Genomic DNA, 17,818 nt, shown 5'->3' with positions numbered 1-17,818 from the left:
GTATATCAAGCTATGTCCTCCCCCTAGAGTGAAATTGTTTGCCTACTGGTTTTATTTAAAGATAAAGTAACATGGTAGAGTATCAGGCAATGTCTGCTCCCTGCAGTGAAATCGTTCACCTACTGGTCTTCTTTAAAGATATGGATGTTCATTATTCATCATCTACGCTCTTATACTCAGATAAGATAAGTCCTGATTTACAGATATTAGCATTTATATGACTTATGTCAACTCTAGTTTCTCACGGCTGCATGAAACTCGCACATTAGGGTTTTCATTTTTCTTTTGAAGAAAAGCTTAGGATTGGATAGATTTCCATAGCAAATACTTTTTTTTAAGGGATTTCCATAGCAAATCCTCTGAAATGTAACATGCTGATATCTTTGCTAAGGTGGCAACTTGTACAAGGCATCTGTTCATTGGCAAACTGATGGTTATTGACTTGTCTTATGAGAGGGACTGTGAAGAATCAAATGTCATTATATATATATATATATATATATATATATATATATATATATATATATATATATATATATATATATAGAGAGAGAGAGAGAGAGAGAGAGAGAGAGAGAGAGAGAGAGAGGAAAGTGTTCCTAAGCTATAGCTTAGATAAGCTTATCTAAGCTATAGCTCAAAAACACATGTGGCCCCACATTTTTTGGGGGATTCAAAGCATTCATTTGGAAGGCCCTTCCATGGATAGGGTGTGTACCAAAAATCAGCCCTATAGGATCATCCTAACCCTGCCATCTGTTGAGGGAAAAATGGGCAGAAACATGGACACACATTGTTTGTCCATTTTCCACTCCACCTTTGATTGGGTTAGGATGATCCTATAGGGCTGATTTTTGGTACACACCCTATCCATGGAAGGGCATTCCAAATGAATGCTTTGGATCCCTCAAAAAATGTGGGGCCACATGTGTTTTCGAGCTATAGCTTAGGAACACTTTCCTCATATATATATATAGTTCATAATTTTTATTGAAATGTCAATCTAGTTCAGAATTCCTTCTGCAAGATATTCTATAATCACGTATCTCCTGAGGGTAGAATGTCCAATGAAAGTTCCTTAGGCATGTTGGATAGAAGGAAACAGAGCCCTAATTGAGGGAGATTATACCTCGTTTCTCCAACTCAAACAGAGCCCTAATTGAGGGAGATTATACCTCGTTTCTCCAACTCAAACTATGTTCTACGATTATAGAAGCCCTCTGCGAATGTCTAGTTTTCATGAGTTATTTATCAGTACTAATACATGCAGGATACAAATGGTTTTTGCCCTTGCCCATATCTCTGAAGAGTTTATAACTCGTTCTGAGTTGGATACTCAGTTGTCCGTTTGGTTCCTTAACATTTTCTATTTGTGCAGATACTATTAGAGCTACAACATGATGGGTTTCGCCCCTCTTGTTTTGGCATGGACTCAACAGGAAATGAACTGGCGTTGGTACCAATAAATCTGTCAAGGTCATCCTTAACAATTGCCGAAGGCCCTACCCTATCAAATGGTTCTTCATCTTGGTATGGCCCTGATTTGTTTCTCGGAAATATTTTAAGTTCAGAACTAATGGATACAGAGGATGGATATGAGCTTTTGAGCACGAACCCAAGAGATGGCGGAGGATTGAAAGGATTGCAGAACCTAGGAAATACTTGCTTCATGAACAGTGCCCTTCAATGTTTAGTCCATACATCCCCTCTGGCTGAGTATTTTTTGCAGGATTACAGCAAGGAGATCAACGAGCAAAATCCTTTGGGTTTGAAAGTACGAGACTCTTATCATTGACATTTCTTCTTATTTTATTTTGCTCATTTTGTAGCAATATTTGTCATTATTCCTCATTTGATTGTTTCATTTTGATTATAGGGATTTATCGTAAGCACTTATCTTAAAAGTCTCCAATATTTGTTGTACTTCTGCAGGGTGAGCTTGCAATAGCATTTGGAGAGCTATTGAGGAAATTATGGTCTCCTGGGAGGACACCAATTGCCCCACGTGCATTCAAGGCAAAACTTGCTCGGTTTGCTCCTCAGTTTAGTGGGTACAACCAGCATGATTCTCAGGTTAGTATTATCATCCATAATGTTAAGTTTCAAACGCACTAATAATTATAATATAAAAATAATTGTTGTAAAATGTCAACTAATTGTTTTTTGGTACGAACTGGTCATTGTTAAAGATTATTTTTGTGTCATATTACTTCCCTAGTGTTTAATCGAAATAATTGAGGGTTAGGACACCAATTGCCCCACATGCATTCAAGGCAAAATTTGCTCGGTTTGCTCCTCAGTTTAGTGGGTACAACCAGCATGATTCTCAGGTTAGTATTATCATCCATAATGTTAAGTTTCAGACGCTCTAGTAAATATAAATATAAAAATAGTTGTTGTAAAATGTCAACCAATTGTTTTTTGTTACGAACTGGTCATTGTTAAAGATTATTTTTGTGTCATATTACTTCCCTAGTGTTTAATCGAAATAATTGAGGGTTCTCTTGACCTGTATCGATAATTTATCCTTTTTTTCTATGCTAAAATTTCTTCTTTATAGGAACTTCTAGCTTTCTTACTGGATGGGCTGCACGAAGATCTGAATCGTGTCAAAGACAAGCCCTATATTGAAGCAAAAGATGCAGGTGATTGCCCTGACAAGGTAGCTGCAGATGAGTGTTGGGCAAATCACAAGGCTAGAAATGATTCCATAATTGTAGATGTCTGCCAAGTGAGTGGTCTCTATATTTTCCTTCGTGTGCTACCTTTCAATTTATGTCGAATTGAATTTGTTTTGAATTTATGTTGTGTTTTGGCTGATCTTCAGAACAGAAAGTTGTATAATAATTAGTCCATAGCTGATTGTGATGTAATTATAAATTTATAATGTAGCCGTCAATTGTTTCTGTGAAATCTTATTTTCTGCATTAATTTATCTAAAGGTGACATCTATATACGTTCGATTATCTTATTTGATAGTGAGTTCCCTCTACAGAATCTAATTTCCTAGATGCTTATACGAATCTTTTTCTACATGTGCGTGCTTGATAAAACTGTGAGAAAATAGTTGATTTTCATCAAAATATTTGAGATAAGGAGAAAGAACTATCTCAAATTATGTAGCAGTACTTTATTTTATCCAAACATACACTTTGATCTTGTAGAAGTACCCAGCTATCATGGACTAAATCCCAATCTGTGTTATCAATTATTAGACATTTGTACTTACAATAACAGTGATTTGTCTCCATTTCAAAAAATAACAGTGATTTGTCTGATGCTCAGTACTTTGTCATTTAATATGTATTACCAATTTGAGCAAGACACACCTAGGTAGGTCTAAAGCAATTTATATTTTGGATTTGAGAGTTCGAATAAGCATATGAAGGCTCTAGAATTATTAGATATTGAGCCAAGCCTTAAGAAAGTTAAAATTGCTTTGAACTTGGAAAGCATCAATTTGGTTCTGCCTAAGTTTTCGTAACACCTCAATGAAGTTGCAATAACTTTTCCAGAGTTCTCTAGAGTCCCCTTGACCAAGTTCTAACTAAAACTGTGCCTGAGTTTTGATTGTGTCTTTTCTAATAGTCAGTTTTTTTGAGCAGTAAATCAAACTTCGATACATTGACCAATACATGGAGGCAATTCCATGAGGGATATTTTGATTACGGCAACATTTAGGGGATATTTGTGTTTCACTTGAGTTAACGTACAATTTACTATAATGTCATTAATTTTCTACATATCATAACTGATTTGTTTGGATTTAGCCCTCAAGATAGGAATGAAATGTGATTGAAAAAGTGATGTAGGCCTGGGAAGAGAAGAGAAGAGAAGATAAGAGAAGAGAAGAGAATGAGAAGAAAAGAAGGAGCAGAAGAGCAGAGGAAGAATACGAGGAGAAAAGAGGAAGAAGAAGGAAGTCTGGGGAGAAATCAATCAATCTTTAATCATCCAAAAACTAGTAATTTCTAATACATGAGGGCCTTATATAGGCAATTAAAATAAAATTCCATGGTAAATAAATTCCCTAACTCTAAATAACATGAAAAATAAAAGACCTAAAACTAAAACATGGAAATAAAAATCCTAGAAACTAATAACATGGAAATAAATATCTAAAAGTTCTAATGGGCAAATATGCCACTTATTGGGCCTACAATCCGTATCATTCGCCCCTCTCTTGAAAAGAACTTCCCCTCGAGTTCTAGTCTACCTGGATCAAATATATGGACGATCGACTCGAGTAATAGCAGTAGCAACCCATCGAAGTCTCTCATGTATAATGCTAATGATACCCGTGAAAGAGATATGAAATGCTGGTGGAGCGATATCCATGCAGGCCATAAAAATGCAAACCTCTCTTCAGGCTCGGTGAAATCAGCAATAAAGTTATCCGCTGTGACCGTATCTCGCCCAGTGCTGTCATATGGTATGCTGAAATCCTCTATCTGAAAACCACGTCAGACTCAACACTGCCACTATGCGTCTGTCCTGTGGAAGAGATATCATCAGTGGAATGCTCCAACTCTCCATGCTCTGGCAATGCCTCATCAGTCACTTGACTTTCTAGCTCTATATCTGCCATCTTAGACTCTGTATGTGCCATTTCAGACTCTGTTTCTGTTTCTTTTTATTTTGGCTTATGATTTATGGGAGGGGTGGAAGGTGGTGTGCTCTAGTATTGAGGCATGGGCTACCATCGTTCAAGATTGGGAGGCCCCTCCGACCAGACTTCTCAAGCTAAACTTTGACGGCTCTAGTTTGGGAAACTCGGGCCCGTTGGGTATTGGAGGAGTCTTGGGGGATTCTTTGGGTGAGGTTATTTGGGCTTTTTCCGGCCCTATCGGAACGACATATGCTAATGAGGCAGAAGTTAGAGCCGTTCACCAAGGTATAAATTTCCTAAATAAAGAATCAATGGACTCGACGATTGTGGAAGGAGATTCCATGGATGTCATTTGAGGGCAGTTCCCTTATGGAGATTTGCCCAATTTTTTGATGAATTCCAAGATCGGATAGGTGAACCCTCAATCATTTTCTATTACATAAGCGACTGGCTAACTATGTGGCAGATAGTCTAGCTCGTGGTGGTGTGATAAGGCCAGGTTGGAGATGTTTGACTTCCTCCCCCCGTGATTGTATTTTGTTTTGGGAAATTATATCAACACTCCAATGTTATAATAACATGCACGAAGTATGTTGTCGTTTAGTATTTAAAAAGCTTGAAAGAGCTTTTTGAGAGCTGTAATATGCCTTCGACAACCTTTAAATACTAAGTGATAAGATGCTTTGCATCTTTTTAAAATGTTGGAGTGGTGATATCATTTCCCTTTAGTTTTTCATCCTTGTTTATTTGGTTCTTGTACTTAGGGGGTTGATTTTCTCGGTCTTGCCCGTTTTCTTTGTATGAAATTGCAACAATTAAATAAAAAAAAACTCAGGCCAGTTTCTATAATGGCTTCTGTTAAAGTATAAAAGATAAATAACGCCTTTCTCCAACAACTTAAGCTTTTGGAGAAGTTGGTAAGTTAACATGGTATCAGAGCAAAGGTCTCGAGTTCAAACCTCCCGGATAGCAAAAATCCACATGTGATGGTTGGCCCAAAGTGGGACCACATGTGCCACGTGTTTGCCAAGTGGGCCACACGTGCGGGGGAGTTTTAAAGTATAAAAGATAAATAACGCCTTTCTCCAACAACTTGAGCTTTTGGAGAAGTTGGTAAGTTAACAGTTTCATCCACAATATCATCTGTCGGACCACTAGCATCATCTGTTTCTGGCTCGTCAATAGTGCCCCCGAATTCTTCTTAGCGGTTGGGTTGTCAATTTCATCTCATCCAACTCAAGCACTACCCTTTCAATTTTGCATGAACTTCGGCTTCTTATGCACGTCGAGCGGCTTCTTCACATCGAGTGGGTTTTTCTAGTTGAGGGGCTTCTTCACGCATCAATCTTTGTTCATACCGATATTGCATAAGTACTCATAAAATCATCGCAGACCTCCTCCCATCGATGGAGTGGAGGCTCGCCTACATGATGATGCTCCGTCACGATGCGTATCTAGAATGACTGGGCTTGTCATCTCACAGTTTCTCTGGCTCGGTAGATGGTCGCTCGATGATCATAGCTATAGTACTCATGATATGCCTCCAGAGCATCAATCCACAGTAGACATATGTCCTCATAATAGCTATAGGGAGTGTAGCCTTGAAAATATCGATCGTCGTACGCATCAAAACATGGAACAACTGGTGGAGCCATTGTGATTAGTGTCGAAAAATGAAATCAACCGTCTGCTCTGTCTGTAGGAATACAATGTCTTTCCTGGATTTCATATCGGACTTCGGATGGCCTGGATCGACGGTTGGACCAAAACGGACGAACAATGGAAGCTGCTCAAAGTAGCCTTCGTGCTCATTGCTGGCTGTTGAGAGTGGGGTGGATAAACTCTTCAAGTTGTCACGAATAACTCTCGTGCTGATGTCGCGGCCAAATTTTGAGTAGAAATAGCCCGGGTGAGGAGAGAGAAAATGAGATGAGGTAGAGAGAAAGTAGAGAGGGATGACAGACAGCGTGGAGAAAGAGAAGTGAGAAAAATAATTTTTTTTTCTTTTTTTCCATTTTTTCCTTTTTTCCCTTTTCCTTTTTTCCTTTTGCCTTTTCTTTTCTTTTTGTCTTCTTTCTTTTCCTTTCTCTAGTTACGTTCTCTATTATGTAACAGATTCATGTAACAGATACTTTATTAAATTATGGGTGCCCAAAGGGGAAAGGGGGTCGAAATCTATTAATTAAGCCAAATAAAGGGGTGCCCAACGAAAAGGGGGAGTCAGATAAGAGAAAAATTACTTTTGTTTTAATCTTCGTAACCTTGTGCGTCACGAAAGAAATTTCGCCTTAGAGAGGGAAAGGTTATCTTCTTTCGTGCCCCAAATCTAAAGATGGTGATGAGAAAGGGTGGTTAGGTGCCTAAAATCTAAAGATGGTGGTGAGATTAGAGAAAGGGTGGTCTTGGGTGCCTAAAATCTGAAGATGGTGGTGAGATTAGAGAAAGGGTGGTGGGATGCCTAAAGTCTAAAGATGATGGTGAGAAAGGATGGCGGAGCACGAGATGAGGGAAGCCGTGAGGTTTTGGGTTGCGACGTTGGATACAAATGCGTGCTTGGATCCTTAGCTTTGATACCAAACTCATGTAGGCCCGGGAAGAGACAAAGGAAAGAGGAGAAAAGAAGAAAAAGAATGAGAAGAAGAGAAGAAGGAAAAGAAGAGAAGAGGAAGAATAGGAGGAGAAGAGAGGAAGAAGGATGTTTGGGGAGAAATCAATCAATCTTTAATCCAAAAACTAGTAATCTCTAATACATGAGGGCCTTATATAGGCAATTAAAATAAAATTCCATAGAAATAAATAAATTCCCTAACTCTAAATAACATGGAAAATAAAAGCTCTAAAACTAAAACATGGAAATAAAAATCCTAGAAACTAAATAACATGGAAATAAATATTTAAAAGTCCTAATGGGCAAATATGCCACTTATTGGGCCTACAATCCGCATCAGCTGGTTTTGTTATTGATCGTAGGTCTATGCACATTGTAGGCAATTTGGTTACATGAAAAGGCAAGTAGCAAGCAGTTGTTATCAGGTCAAGTCAAGTTTTGAGGCCGAGTATATAGAAATAGCACATGCTACTTGTGACTTGTGAGCTCATTTTGACAAAAATGCTTCTTACAGATATGGAGTGAGAGTGAATATGCCTGTGAAATAGTTATGTGACCATCAATCAGAGATTCATATCACTATCAATCAAGACTTTCATAAAAAGGTCAAACACATGGTATTACCTTGTAACTTGGCCCATACCTGGCCCGGCCTGTTGATACACCTTGTCTCGTGACTGGAATGATTCTGAATTTTCCCAAAAACTGACTTTTTAATTTCTGATTCCATGAGTTTCTGATTCCAGATGTTCTTTATACAGCAGTCTTATGTGCATGTGCATATATTTCTTTAGATTTTTTTTACTTTATCGGAGATCAGAATAATATCTTTACTGCTCGGTTTTTAACCATGCAAAATTTCTGAGTTTTCTCAGGGTCAATATAAGTCAACGTTGGTCTGCCCAGTTTGCAGCAAAGTATCAGTAACATTTGATCCCTTCATGTACTTGTCATTGCCATTGCCTTCAACAGTTAAACGTACAATGACGGTTACTGTTTTCTATGGTGATGGAAGTGCACTTCCCATGCCTTTTACTGTTACTGTACTCAAACATGGTTACTGTAAAGATCTTAGTCAGGCCTTGAGTGTTGCTTGTTGCTTGGAGGCTCATGAAACTTTATTGCTTGCGGAGGTAAAAACGTTTGCAACCTGGATCTTTTTTCTGTAATTGTTTAATGGATGATGTGTTCTAATCATGGTTTTAAATTTCGGCCGAAAAACTGAAATTTCGAATTTCGGTTGGGATCGACACTGAAACCACCTAATCCGAAGTTACGGCCGAATTTGCAGAAATTTCGGGAAAATGTAATTTTTAAATTTTTTTCTTCCAAAATTTTGGTAATTTCCGCTTAAATTTCGATATTTCGGCTGAAATTTCAGTTTCGGCTAGGTCTGAAATTGAAACCGAAATTTTAAACCTGGGTTCTAATTTCATGGTTGCTGAAGCTGTGTTGCATGTTGCTGGGTGGTTGTCACTTGTAGGTTTATCATCATCGGATATACAGATACCTGGAAAATCCTTCTGAATCACTGTTTGAGATAAAGGATGATGAACAAATTGTAGCATATAGACTTCCTGTAAATCACGGGAAATTACCTAGACTGGAGATAATGCATCAGAAAATGGAAAGGTAGGATATTCTCTTATATCTGCTACTAGATAGTTGCTTTAGTGGTTTTCAAAGTCACTTGCGATCTCAAAAATTCAATTGTTTTATCTCATAGCTTATGCATGTTACACTCCCATCCAGTGTCTAAATACTCCAAGTGAACCATTAGTTGACTAGATTTTGGCCTTACCGAGTTAATTAAAAATGCCTTCTACCCTGCCGAGTTGATAAAAAACTTGCTGTATCAATCATTGACTTGCCCGAGTCAAACCGGTTTTTCCTCGAGCGAGTTCTTGTCATTATGAATTTTTAAGCACTGCGCATATCTACCATGGGTGGCATGGTCATGTTGTTAGAGTTTTCACATGAGAGCGAAATTTCGTTTTTTCTTTTTTGTTTTACTTTTTAAATTTTTATCGTAGAGTATATTTTATTTTCTTACTGGTCTACTGTGTTATTTCACTTGATCTGAAATGTATTAGGGTCATAACCTTCCTTTCATGCCCTGAAATCTTGATTCCGAAATTCTTTCTGGAGTGGAATGGGTAATTGAGTTACTATTTAGAACTCTTAGATAACCTTAACTCACTGGTTGTTACTTTAAAAGTTAAAATCACATTGAATTTTCTGAGATCCTGATACTTTGATATGAACAAAATTTGATGTTATGAATAATGGTTTTAGATAACCTTAACTCATTAACCGTTACTTTAAAAGTTAAATTCCCGTGGAATTTATCTGAGAACGTGATACTTTGATATGAACAAAATTTGATGTTATGAATATTGGTTTAACTGATTATTTCATATTTAACTATGAACTCTGCAACAGGACCTCTTGTTCGCAGTTGCACCTTTGTTGCATTAGGTTAGGTTTTTGATCAAATGCATATTTAATTACACATCCAGCACAGATCTAGTTTTGAGTCATGCCTTGATTAAGACAAAAAAAGGAGACCAGTTTTCGTTTGCGCACTGAAAACTCAATTCTAGTGAATGCATGCATGCTTGTATGTATGTATATATGTAGGTATATCCAATTCATGTTTCGGTGCCTGTCTACCCTTGAGACCTGTGCAAATCCAACCTTTATTTCTTTGTGCAGACATTGTTCCAAATTCTAAAGCTATGTGTAAACTTCTTTCACATGCAATCATGCTGTCCTCACGTTAGACTCCTGGGCCCTTCTAGGAGGCATGGTTTTAAATTTCCACTGAAACCAACTGTTACACCCCAGACCTGGGATCCAGACCGGAACGCAACAGCGCCGCACACCTGCAAGGCGAACCCTACAAGCATGCAAGGCATTCAATATCAATAATTGCACACAATATCATAGCAGTTTGTATTGAAACAATAACTAACATAACTATGCGCTATTTTCTATTCTGACAATCTGTTTAGCCATTACAATTAGTTAAAATATACATAATGAATGATTCTCACTGCCCGTAGTCTGAATAAACGGACTCGTCTCCAAAATTAGGCTTAGGGACGCTCTCCCATGTCCCAAGTTGGCATAGCATTCAATATCTGAAATTTGTAAACCACGGGTGAGCTAACACTCATGTAAGGAATAAAGCACGACTACGGTTAAGCAGGCCAAGGGAGGTAAGTATGTGAGTGGCAGCAAAACGGATATATCAAAGTTCAATATCGTTCACCGTTTTGAAATGAGATATTATATCCAAGAGGGATTATTCCCAAGAAGTTAAGTGCCGGAATTCGAAGGTTCTATTACACAAGCCTGATGAGTCGGTGATGAGAAGGATTCAAAGAGAGTCACATGTTTCAGAATTTCCAATGGTTCTTAAGCACAATACTCAATTCGATAAGTCCGGATGTTTCAATAATTCTTTCGATTCACTATTCAGAGCTCAACATTTACGTTCAAAGGCTGATCCAAGATGGATAAATACTAAGGTTTAGAGTTTTCCGTACAAAGTCGATGTATCAGAGTTAGAAGTTCAGAAATTCGATAATTCTTATCACGATACATTATTTAATGAATCAGAGGGTTGAAGACTTGGTTCAAAATTCTATAAAGCCACAGAGTCCTGCAGAATTCGGAGGTTCAGATAGACACGCTGCATTATTACTCAAAGCCTGTGGTCGGTGGCTCTAGTACTGGGTCCAGAATTGGCCAATGTTATAGTTCAGAAATGTTCGATCTTGCCAATGAATTATGCATTCCCCATTGGCGGGGTCCAGAATTGGCCAATAGTTCAGAATGTTCGGTCTGCTAATGAATTACGCATTCCTCACTGGCGGGGTCCAAAAAGTCTCCCAAAAGATTTCAATCACAAGGTAGTTCAATATTCAATGAGTGTACAAAATTTGATACAAAAGCAAAGATCCTAAATTGAAAAAGTTCATGTATTCTGTACAAGTAACTAAAAAAGCCATTGTGCTAGGGGGCGAAAAAAAGGGCGATAAAAAAAGCTCCCTACCTATGGCGTCGGCCTAGGGAGGGAGGCGGTTTCTCCCTCTCGTCTTCCTCTCTCTCTCTCTCTCTCTCTCTCTCTCGTCTCGGTTCTCTTTTTACCGTCTCTCCCATAGTTGGCAAAAGATAGCCGCGGAGGCTGAATCGGGAACTGTGGAGGCCAGATCTAGAAAATGGCTTTTCCGTGGAGGCAGCATCTGGGGCCGTGGAGGCTAGATTGGGAGTCGTGAAGGCCGGATCTGAAGCCATGGAGGCCGTGAATCTGGATCTGGATTTGGAGCCGGGGAAAACGGTGAAGGTTGCCGGTGGCCGTGAAAGGCTGTGGGGTGCTAGACCTGGAGCCGTGGAAGGCCACCTATAGGTGGTGTGAGGCCGTAGAGGTCGTGGATTATCGGATCCGGGGTCATGGAAAGTCGGGGGCCATATATAGGGCGGAATGGCCGGAGCTGGGCTCGAGAAGGCCGGATTTAATGGTGAAAGGGCCGGATCTAGTTAAGGTTGATGGAGAAAATGGATGGGGGAGTTGTTGGAGGCTGGGGAAGGGGCCGATGTAAGGAAAATGGTGTTCGGATTCAGGAGAAAAGGAGGAGGTTGGATATGGAGGTGAGGGAGGTTGTGGATAGCGGCAATGAACCTTGTAGGGTTAAGGTTTGAAGGAGGAGGAAGAGGAGGGGAGTTTTAGGGTTGTTAGGGTTAGGGTTGATTGGGGAAAGACGTGGGGTAGTATAGTCTTTAGGGTTACGGTTTAGGGTTAGGGCTAGGAGTATACTTTTGGATGTGATGATTTTTGGGTTAGTGGAAGTAGGTGTTGGAGAAGATGGTGGAAGAATTTGATATATTTTTAATGGGGAGCCGTTGGTGTTTGGTGGTGGTTCGAGGTGGAGGCCGCTGGAGATCGGATGATGATGTTGGGTGGTTGGCTATTGTGCACGGTTAGGGGCGCACAATAGCTCTGGGCTTTCGAGTGGGATTTTTGAAAATCGTATTTGCCAGCGGATTGTAGTGGAGAATCCGGTGTGACGTGGCAGGTCATGATCTTGACTTGGGGGTCGCACAAATTTGGCACTTTTTGCTGGATTCGATTAAATTGAGGCTATTGGGTAATGTAAGGGGTAATGGGTTTTTCTTTTGGGCCAAGGAGAATGCTCCTGAGCAATTCATACTATGTAAATCTAGTGGGACTACAGGTCCCGATTGTAATTTTGCTGGTATGAATATATTTGTCAATTTTTTTTTAAAAATTGATACAAAACTAATTGTTCAAAGCAAGGTATATACCCTTACTATACGGAACAATAATAATCTGGTCACAAGGCCAAAAGGAGTTCAGAGTTTGATAGCAAAATAGACATGAATCACAATACTTGGATAGGATATTCGATAATCAGTACAGAAATGGAAAATTAAGCCAAACGATACGTTCAAATTCTGAGAGTCTCTATAACCGCATTTGTAAGTATAAATCCAAAGAATGTAGAATCATAAGAAATTACATATTCCAAGGGTAGGCACAAAGGAAAGCTATACTCAAAGGACAGACAAGTTCGGATAAGTAATATGTCGAAGTTCCAAAGGACTATTTCTATAGTTCAATGATGGTACGAGTCTAGCTCAAATTGAGAGAAACCAAGTAGTGCAATATTACTTACCTCGGACCCCCAATACTTTTTGAACTCTGAATCTTCGATAACCTATTGTCCAATAGTCATTCAACAATCATATAACTATCTAATATCGGTATACGTAACATCAAAGAGGCACATAACACTCTTTGGTGTACAACCGGGAAAAGAACGGTAGGTCAAACAAGGGTTGCTCTTAGTATTTTGAAGTTAACATCATTATAAGGTTTTCAAACATTTTTGAAATCATTTTTAACAAAAAGTAAGCATTCTCGGCATGTCCGTAGAGTATAAGAGCATCGAAGACGGACGAGAAACGAAAAAGTTATGATTTTTCAAAGTTTTGGCTGCCGGGGGAAAATCTGCCGCGCCGGACGTCCGGGATCTTTGCTGGACGTCGTTCTGAAAATCAGATCCACCCCGGGGCCGGATGCCGGACGTCCGCCCCCGCCCGAACCCTTTTTCCGAAACACGATTTTTCACAGTTTTGGCTCTAACTTAATCGTTTTACATCGGAATTGGGCGTGGTTGGGCTCGTTAGAAAGCTTTGAAAGAGGAGGATCCAAAGAGGCCGAAAACCTCGTCGGAATCCCGTCGGACAGAGATTGGAAGATAAAAAAAAGTTTTGGTCAAAATCACAACTATTCACTTCTAATGGTCAAAACATGATGAACTAGGGTTCGAAGGAGATCCAAAGACAAGTTCAAACCAAAGAAACTCTAGATCTAACAAAGGGATTCTCCCTAACACAATATAAAGAGCCAAAATCGCATCTCTCCATCCGACATTATTAGATTTTTATGGTTTTCAAAGATCTAAATCACTAGGACATGATTCATACCTTGGTTCACGATCTATGGCTTGACATCCGCTTCTCCTCTCTCTTTCTCAAGCACTCCACGTCCAAGGGCTGGAGAAAACGTTTTAGGGTTTGTTTAGCCTCTACGAATCTCATAAAAGGGTATTTATAGGCTTTCTTAAAAATCCTTAATCTACTAGTCTTCCTCAAAGACAAAAACGCTGCATGGAGGGGTATTTTCGGGTGTTTACACCAACACAAAGTGACCGAAATGTTTCCAGTTCCCTCCCCACCGAAACTGAAACTGGAACTGGAACCATACCGAAACAAAAATCATAAGTGTATTTGTGGTATATTATATTAGTATATGTTACATATTTATGTTTATATGAATTGCGTGTGAAATGTAATAAATGTATTATGTATGCATATTTATATGAATTACATGTGAAATGTGGTATGTACTAAATTATCGTCTCCCGGTGGAAATATTTTCTTGAGTGATATATGTAGCCGCCTAGCCTTGCATCTGTATGCGGTTTTGCAGAAGTAACATGTAGGATCGTGGCACTTACCAAATATCCCAAAAGCAATTGCTGAGAGTGAAGGTTTTCAAACTACCTGGAAGCCATTCCTGCTTCCGCCAGGATTCGAACCTAGGACCACGCGTCCAACCTCCGATCTGGGTCCTAGTGTTCTCGCTTTACTTACTGTTGTGCCCCATAAGAAATTGCTGATGGGAAAGGCACTACCATTGCTGGCACAAGGCCTAGGACCATGCGGCCGTACTCCGATCTATCTGGTCCAGTAACCCACGTACGATTTTCCACTAAGCACGATTTTTCACCTCTGTTCCACCCGTTTGTGTGTCTTTCTAAATCAAGAATGAGTGAAAAATCAATAAATTACTTCTTTTCCAATGATTAGAAGCATAATGAGTGAAAAAATCAATGAATTGCTTAACTATGACACTCATAATTAATTGCAATATTGGTTGACAGAGACTTGTTGCTTTGTGATAGTGTCCTAGGATGATGCATTTCTTTGGGGTTGGAGAGAATTTCTTGCAGTGTTGTAAGCATTTTTTATAAATTATACCAAAGGATTGTAATGCTAAATCATCGTGTGCTTGGAAAAATAATTTTTTGGAAATTGGTATTACAATTAAGAAATTATGAGGGTTCACATTGAGATCCCTCTTTTAATAAAATTTTCTCATATCCAAAAAAATCCCATTGCCTCCCTCTGTTTCAATTTTGCTGATTCTTTATGCATTGTTATGTTGTTTGTAGATATATAGTGTTCAGTGCTTAAACTGATATTGATCCCTTAGTAATAATTTATCTGGTTGCTTTTTTTCAAACACTCCACGTGCTTCAGATTCACATCAGGTATGTATATCAATGGATTCGGGGAGCTTCTGGGAACACCATTGGTGACTTGTTTAGCGGAGGGAGTTCAAACTGTTTCTGATATTAAAGCTCTCGTAAGTGCCATGCTCGCACCATTTTCACAGAAAAAAGCATTAGTTTCTTCAGAATCTGATGAGGAAAATGGCTGTGACCTGGGAGTTGATGTTGACGGGGTGATGGATAATTGCGATCCAAGTCCTAGTCCTTCAAACCCCTCCATATCAAACACAGAACTAGAACAATTACCTAATGGGGAGTCATCTATTCAACTTTGGTGGACAAACCACAATGGTTCGAGCAAAATACCACTGGAAAGTCTTTCTCTCATCAGGCCAGGTCCAATCATAAGGGTTTTGGTGGATTGGTCTAACAGAGAACGTGAATTATACGACGCCGGGTTCTTTGGGAATGTACCAGAGGTTTTTAAATCGGGATTTACTGTACATAAAACACGGCAAGAAGCGATCTCCTTATTTTCATGTTTGGAAGCATTCTTGAAGGAGGAACCTCTAGGACCTGATGATATGTGGTTAGTGAACCTTCTTACCCTAAACCCTGAACTGTGGGATTATTCTCAATGCGCAATTCATCTCTCTTATATGTTGCTTTGATAATGCAGGTACTGTCCTAGCTGTAAGGAGCCTAGGCAAGCCACAAAAAAACTAGACTTGTGGAGGTTGCCGGATATTTTAGTTTTTCACTTGAAGCGATTTTATTATAGCCGATTTTGGAAAATCAAGCTGGACACTTTTGTGAACTTCCCACTTTATAATCTTGATTTGGGGAATTATGTAAAGCATCAGAGTCAAGCTCATCAATCTCAAGTCTACGAACTCTATGCGGTGAGCAACCATTATGGTGGATTGGGTGACGGTCACTACTCCGCCTATGCAAAGGTAAGTAATAAGCCATTTTTCATAACCAAGTTCTCCCAAATGAACTTAGGTGGTTAGGTTCCTCAAAGTTGACATCTTTGGCATGAACTGTTGGCAGCAAACTGATTGTTCAATCTTATTAATGCCCTGTTTGTTTTGGATTCTGAGAACCTATTGTGTGTCCAAAACTGGTTATTGGACTTTCCCACTCTTTGCTCTGCCTACCCTTCTCTCAAGGGGGCCATTTAGATGCATGGGATTTTATAATCCAATATTGTAGAATCCTGGATTTTACAAGCTAAAACCTGAAATCCAGGATTAGCTAAAACCTGAATTTTAGAAGCAAAACTTAGATTTTTACAATCCTGAATATGTACAGTACAGGTTTTAGCTTATAAAATCAGAATTTTACAATGCAGGATTATAAAATCCATGTATCCAAACGGTTAAGCTAATATTCCACGAAAAAAAAATTCATGGTTGCCAAATTTTGACTCTAATAATCAGTTTTGGGCTCTCAATCGGTTATCAAAATCCAAAACAAACAGGGCCTTACCTATTCTTTTGGAAACTGAGCATTTTCCTTTTTCTTTTGAATGGTAAACTGATCATTTTCTTTTGTGGGTGAAATTAACTGGGTTTCTGTATTGACATTTCAGTTAATAGAAGAGAGCAGATGGTACCATTTTGATGATAGTCATGTTTCTCCGGTCGATGAGGATGCGATTAAAACCTCGGCAGCTTATGTGCTCTTCTATCGGAGAGTTAAAGTTGAGTCAGGGATGGAAGTGTCGGAATCGGAATCCGAATCCGAATCATCGTCTGATGATTCTCCAAGTTAAAGGATTGGAGTATATACTTTTATATATGGTGCTGTTTTTTGATACAATGGCAGGATTGCCTTTTTTGCAGTGCTATAGAGAGGTTCAAAGAGTGTGCTACTTTCGCTGTTGGGGTGCGGCAAAATGGAGGAGTAAATAGGGGAGCTAATTGAGATTTTTTTGGAAAAAAAAAGTTAAAATTAGTAGTCAGTCTTGTTTTGTTTATTTCTTTTGTATACCGACAACAATTATTAACCATTTTTTTGTTCTTTATTTCATTTATTCTTTTTGCTGCTGGACAAACTTTTATTCGGGGGTGGCGTTACTCGTTAGGGAAATGATATCACCACTACCGTATTTTGATGATCGCACTCCTCACATTATTAAAAATTACGGTACGGCCTGCACCATAGGATGATCCAAACCGTCCATTAGATGGGCCACAGCCTAAGTAGGTTGTGCCCCGAAAATCATTTCCATAGCTTATCATCTTCTTGATGGAAGTTTACAAGATCATCGTGTACAGTGAGTTTATAGCTTCATCTTCTTTGAAAATCTGTTCTAAAACTTTGATTCTTGCGTACAACGAGTTTATAGCTTCCATCTTCTTTGAAAATCTGTTCTAAAACTTTGATTCTTGCGATAGTGAATTATTGAAGTTGAAGATAACCACAATTAACAATGAGACTATCAATATTTTCTTCATCCTCTTTAACTGATTCATCAGTGTTTTGATTAAAAATTCACCCAGAGAAATTTTCTATCAGATATTCATTTTGCCTCGCAGACTCTTTCTGTTTTGTGTTTTTAAAAAAGGTAAATGAAAACTAGGCGTATCCCTAATTTCATTGTCCTTGAGGTTTCTTCCAAGTATAACTACTCATACCACATTCCCATCCCATCTTCTATTTATATAGTCACAAACCCTCACCCCTCTACCGGTCGTTATGAGAAACAAGCCTGGGAAAGCATGGCATAACGAGGACTCACCTAGCCAAAAATCTACCCAATATGGCATG

The 17,818-nt window shown here is 39.0% G+C and overlaps 1 protein-coding gene across 1 annotated transcript in view; it reads left to right on the top strand.

Moving 5' to 3' along the window:
* LOC143876295 (ubiquitin carboxyl-terminal hydrolase 9-like) overlaps positions 1–17,081 on the top strand; it is a 47,844-nt gene extending 30,763 nt beyond the window's left edge. Inside the window, exons 6-13 of the mRNA XM_077378036.1 lie at positions 1,379–1,774; positions 1,933–2,073; positions 2,561–2,731; positions 8,093–8,350; positions 8,701–8,849; positions 15,072–15,632; positions 15,723–15,999; positions 16,638–17,081. Coding sequence (XP_077234151.1) covers positions 1,379–1,774; positions 1,933–2,073; positions 2,561–2,731; positions 8,093–8,350; positions 8,701–8,849; positions 15,072–15,632; positions 15,723–15,999; positions 16,638–16,820 — 2,136 coding nt within the window. The 3' untranslated portion in view covers positions 16,821–17,081. The remainder of the gene's footprint in view (positions 1–1,378; positions 1,775–1,932; positions 2,074–2,560; positions 2,732–8,092; positions 8,351–8,700; positions 8,850–15,071; positions 15,633–15,722; positions 16,000–16,637) is intronic.
* Positions 17,082–17,818: the final 737 nt, after the last annotated feature.

This window comes from Tasmannia lanceolata, unplaced genomic scaffold, assembly GCF_043159265.1.
Source record: "Tasmannia lanceolata isolate RefF3 unplaced genomic scaffold, GAP_Taslan_0.1 ptg000002l, whole genome shotgun sequence".
In the NCBI taxonomy this organism is placed as follows: Eukaryota; Viridiplantae; Streptophyta; class Magnoliopsida; order Canellales; family Winteraceae; genus Tasmannia; species Tasmannia lanceolata.
Note: the sequence above shows the minus strand (reverse complement) of the source record. Positions and strands in the feature narration are given on the sequence as shown.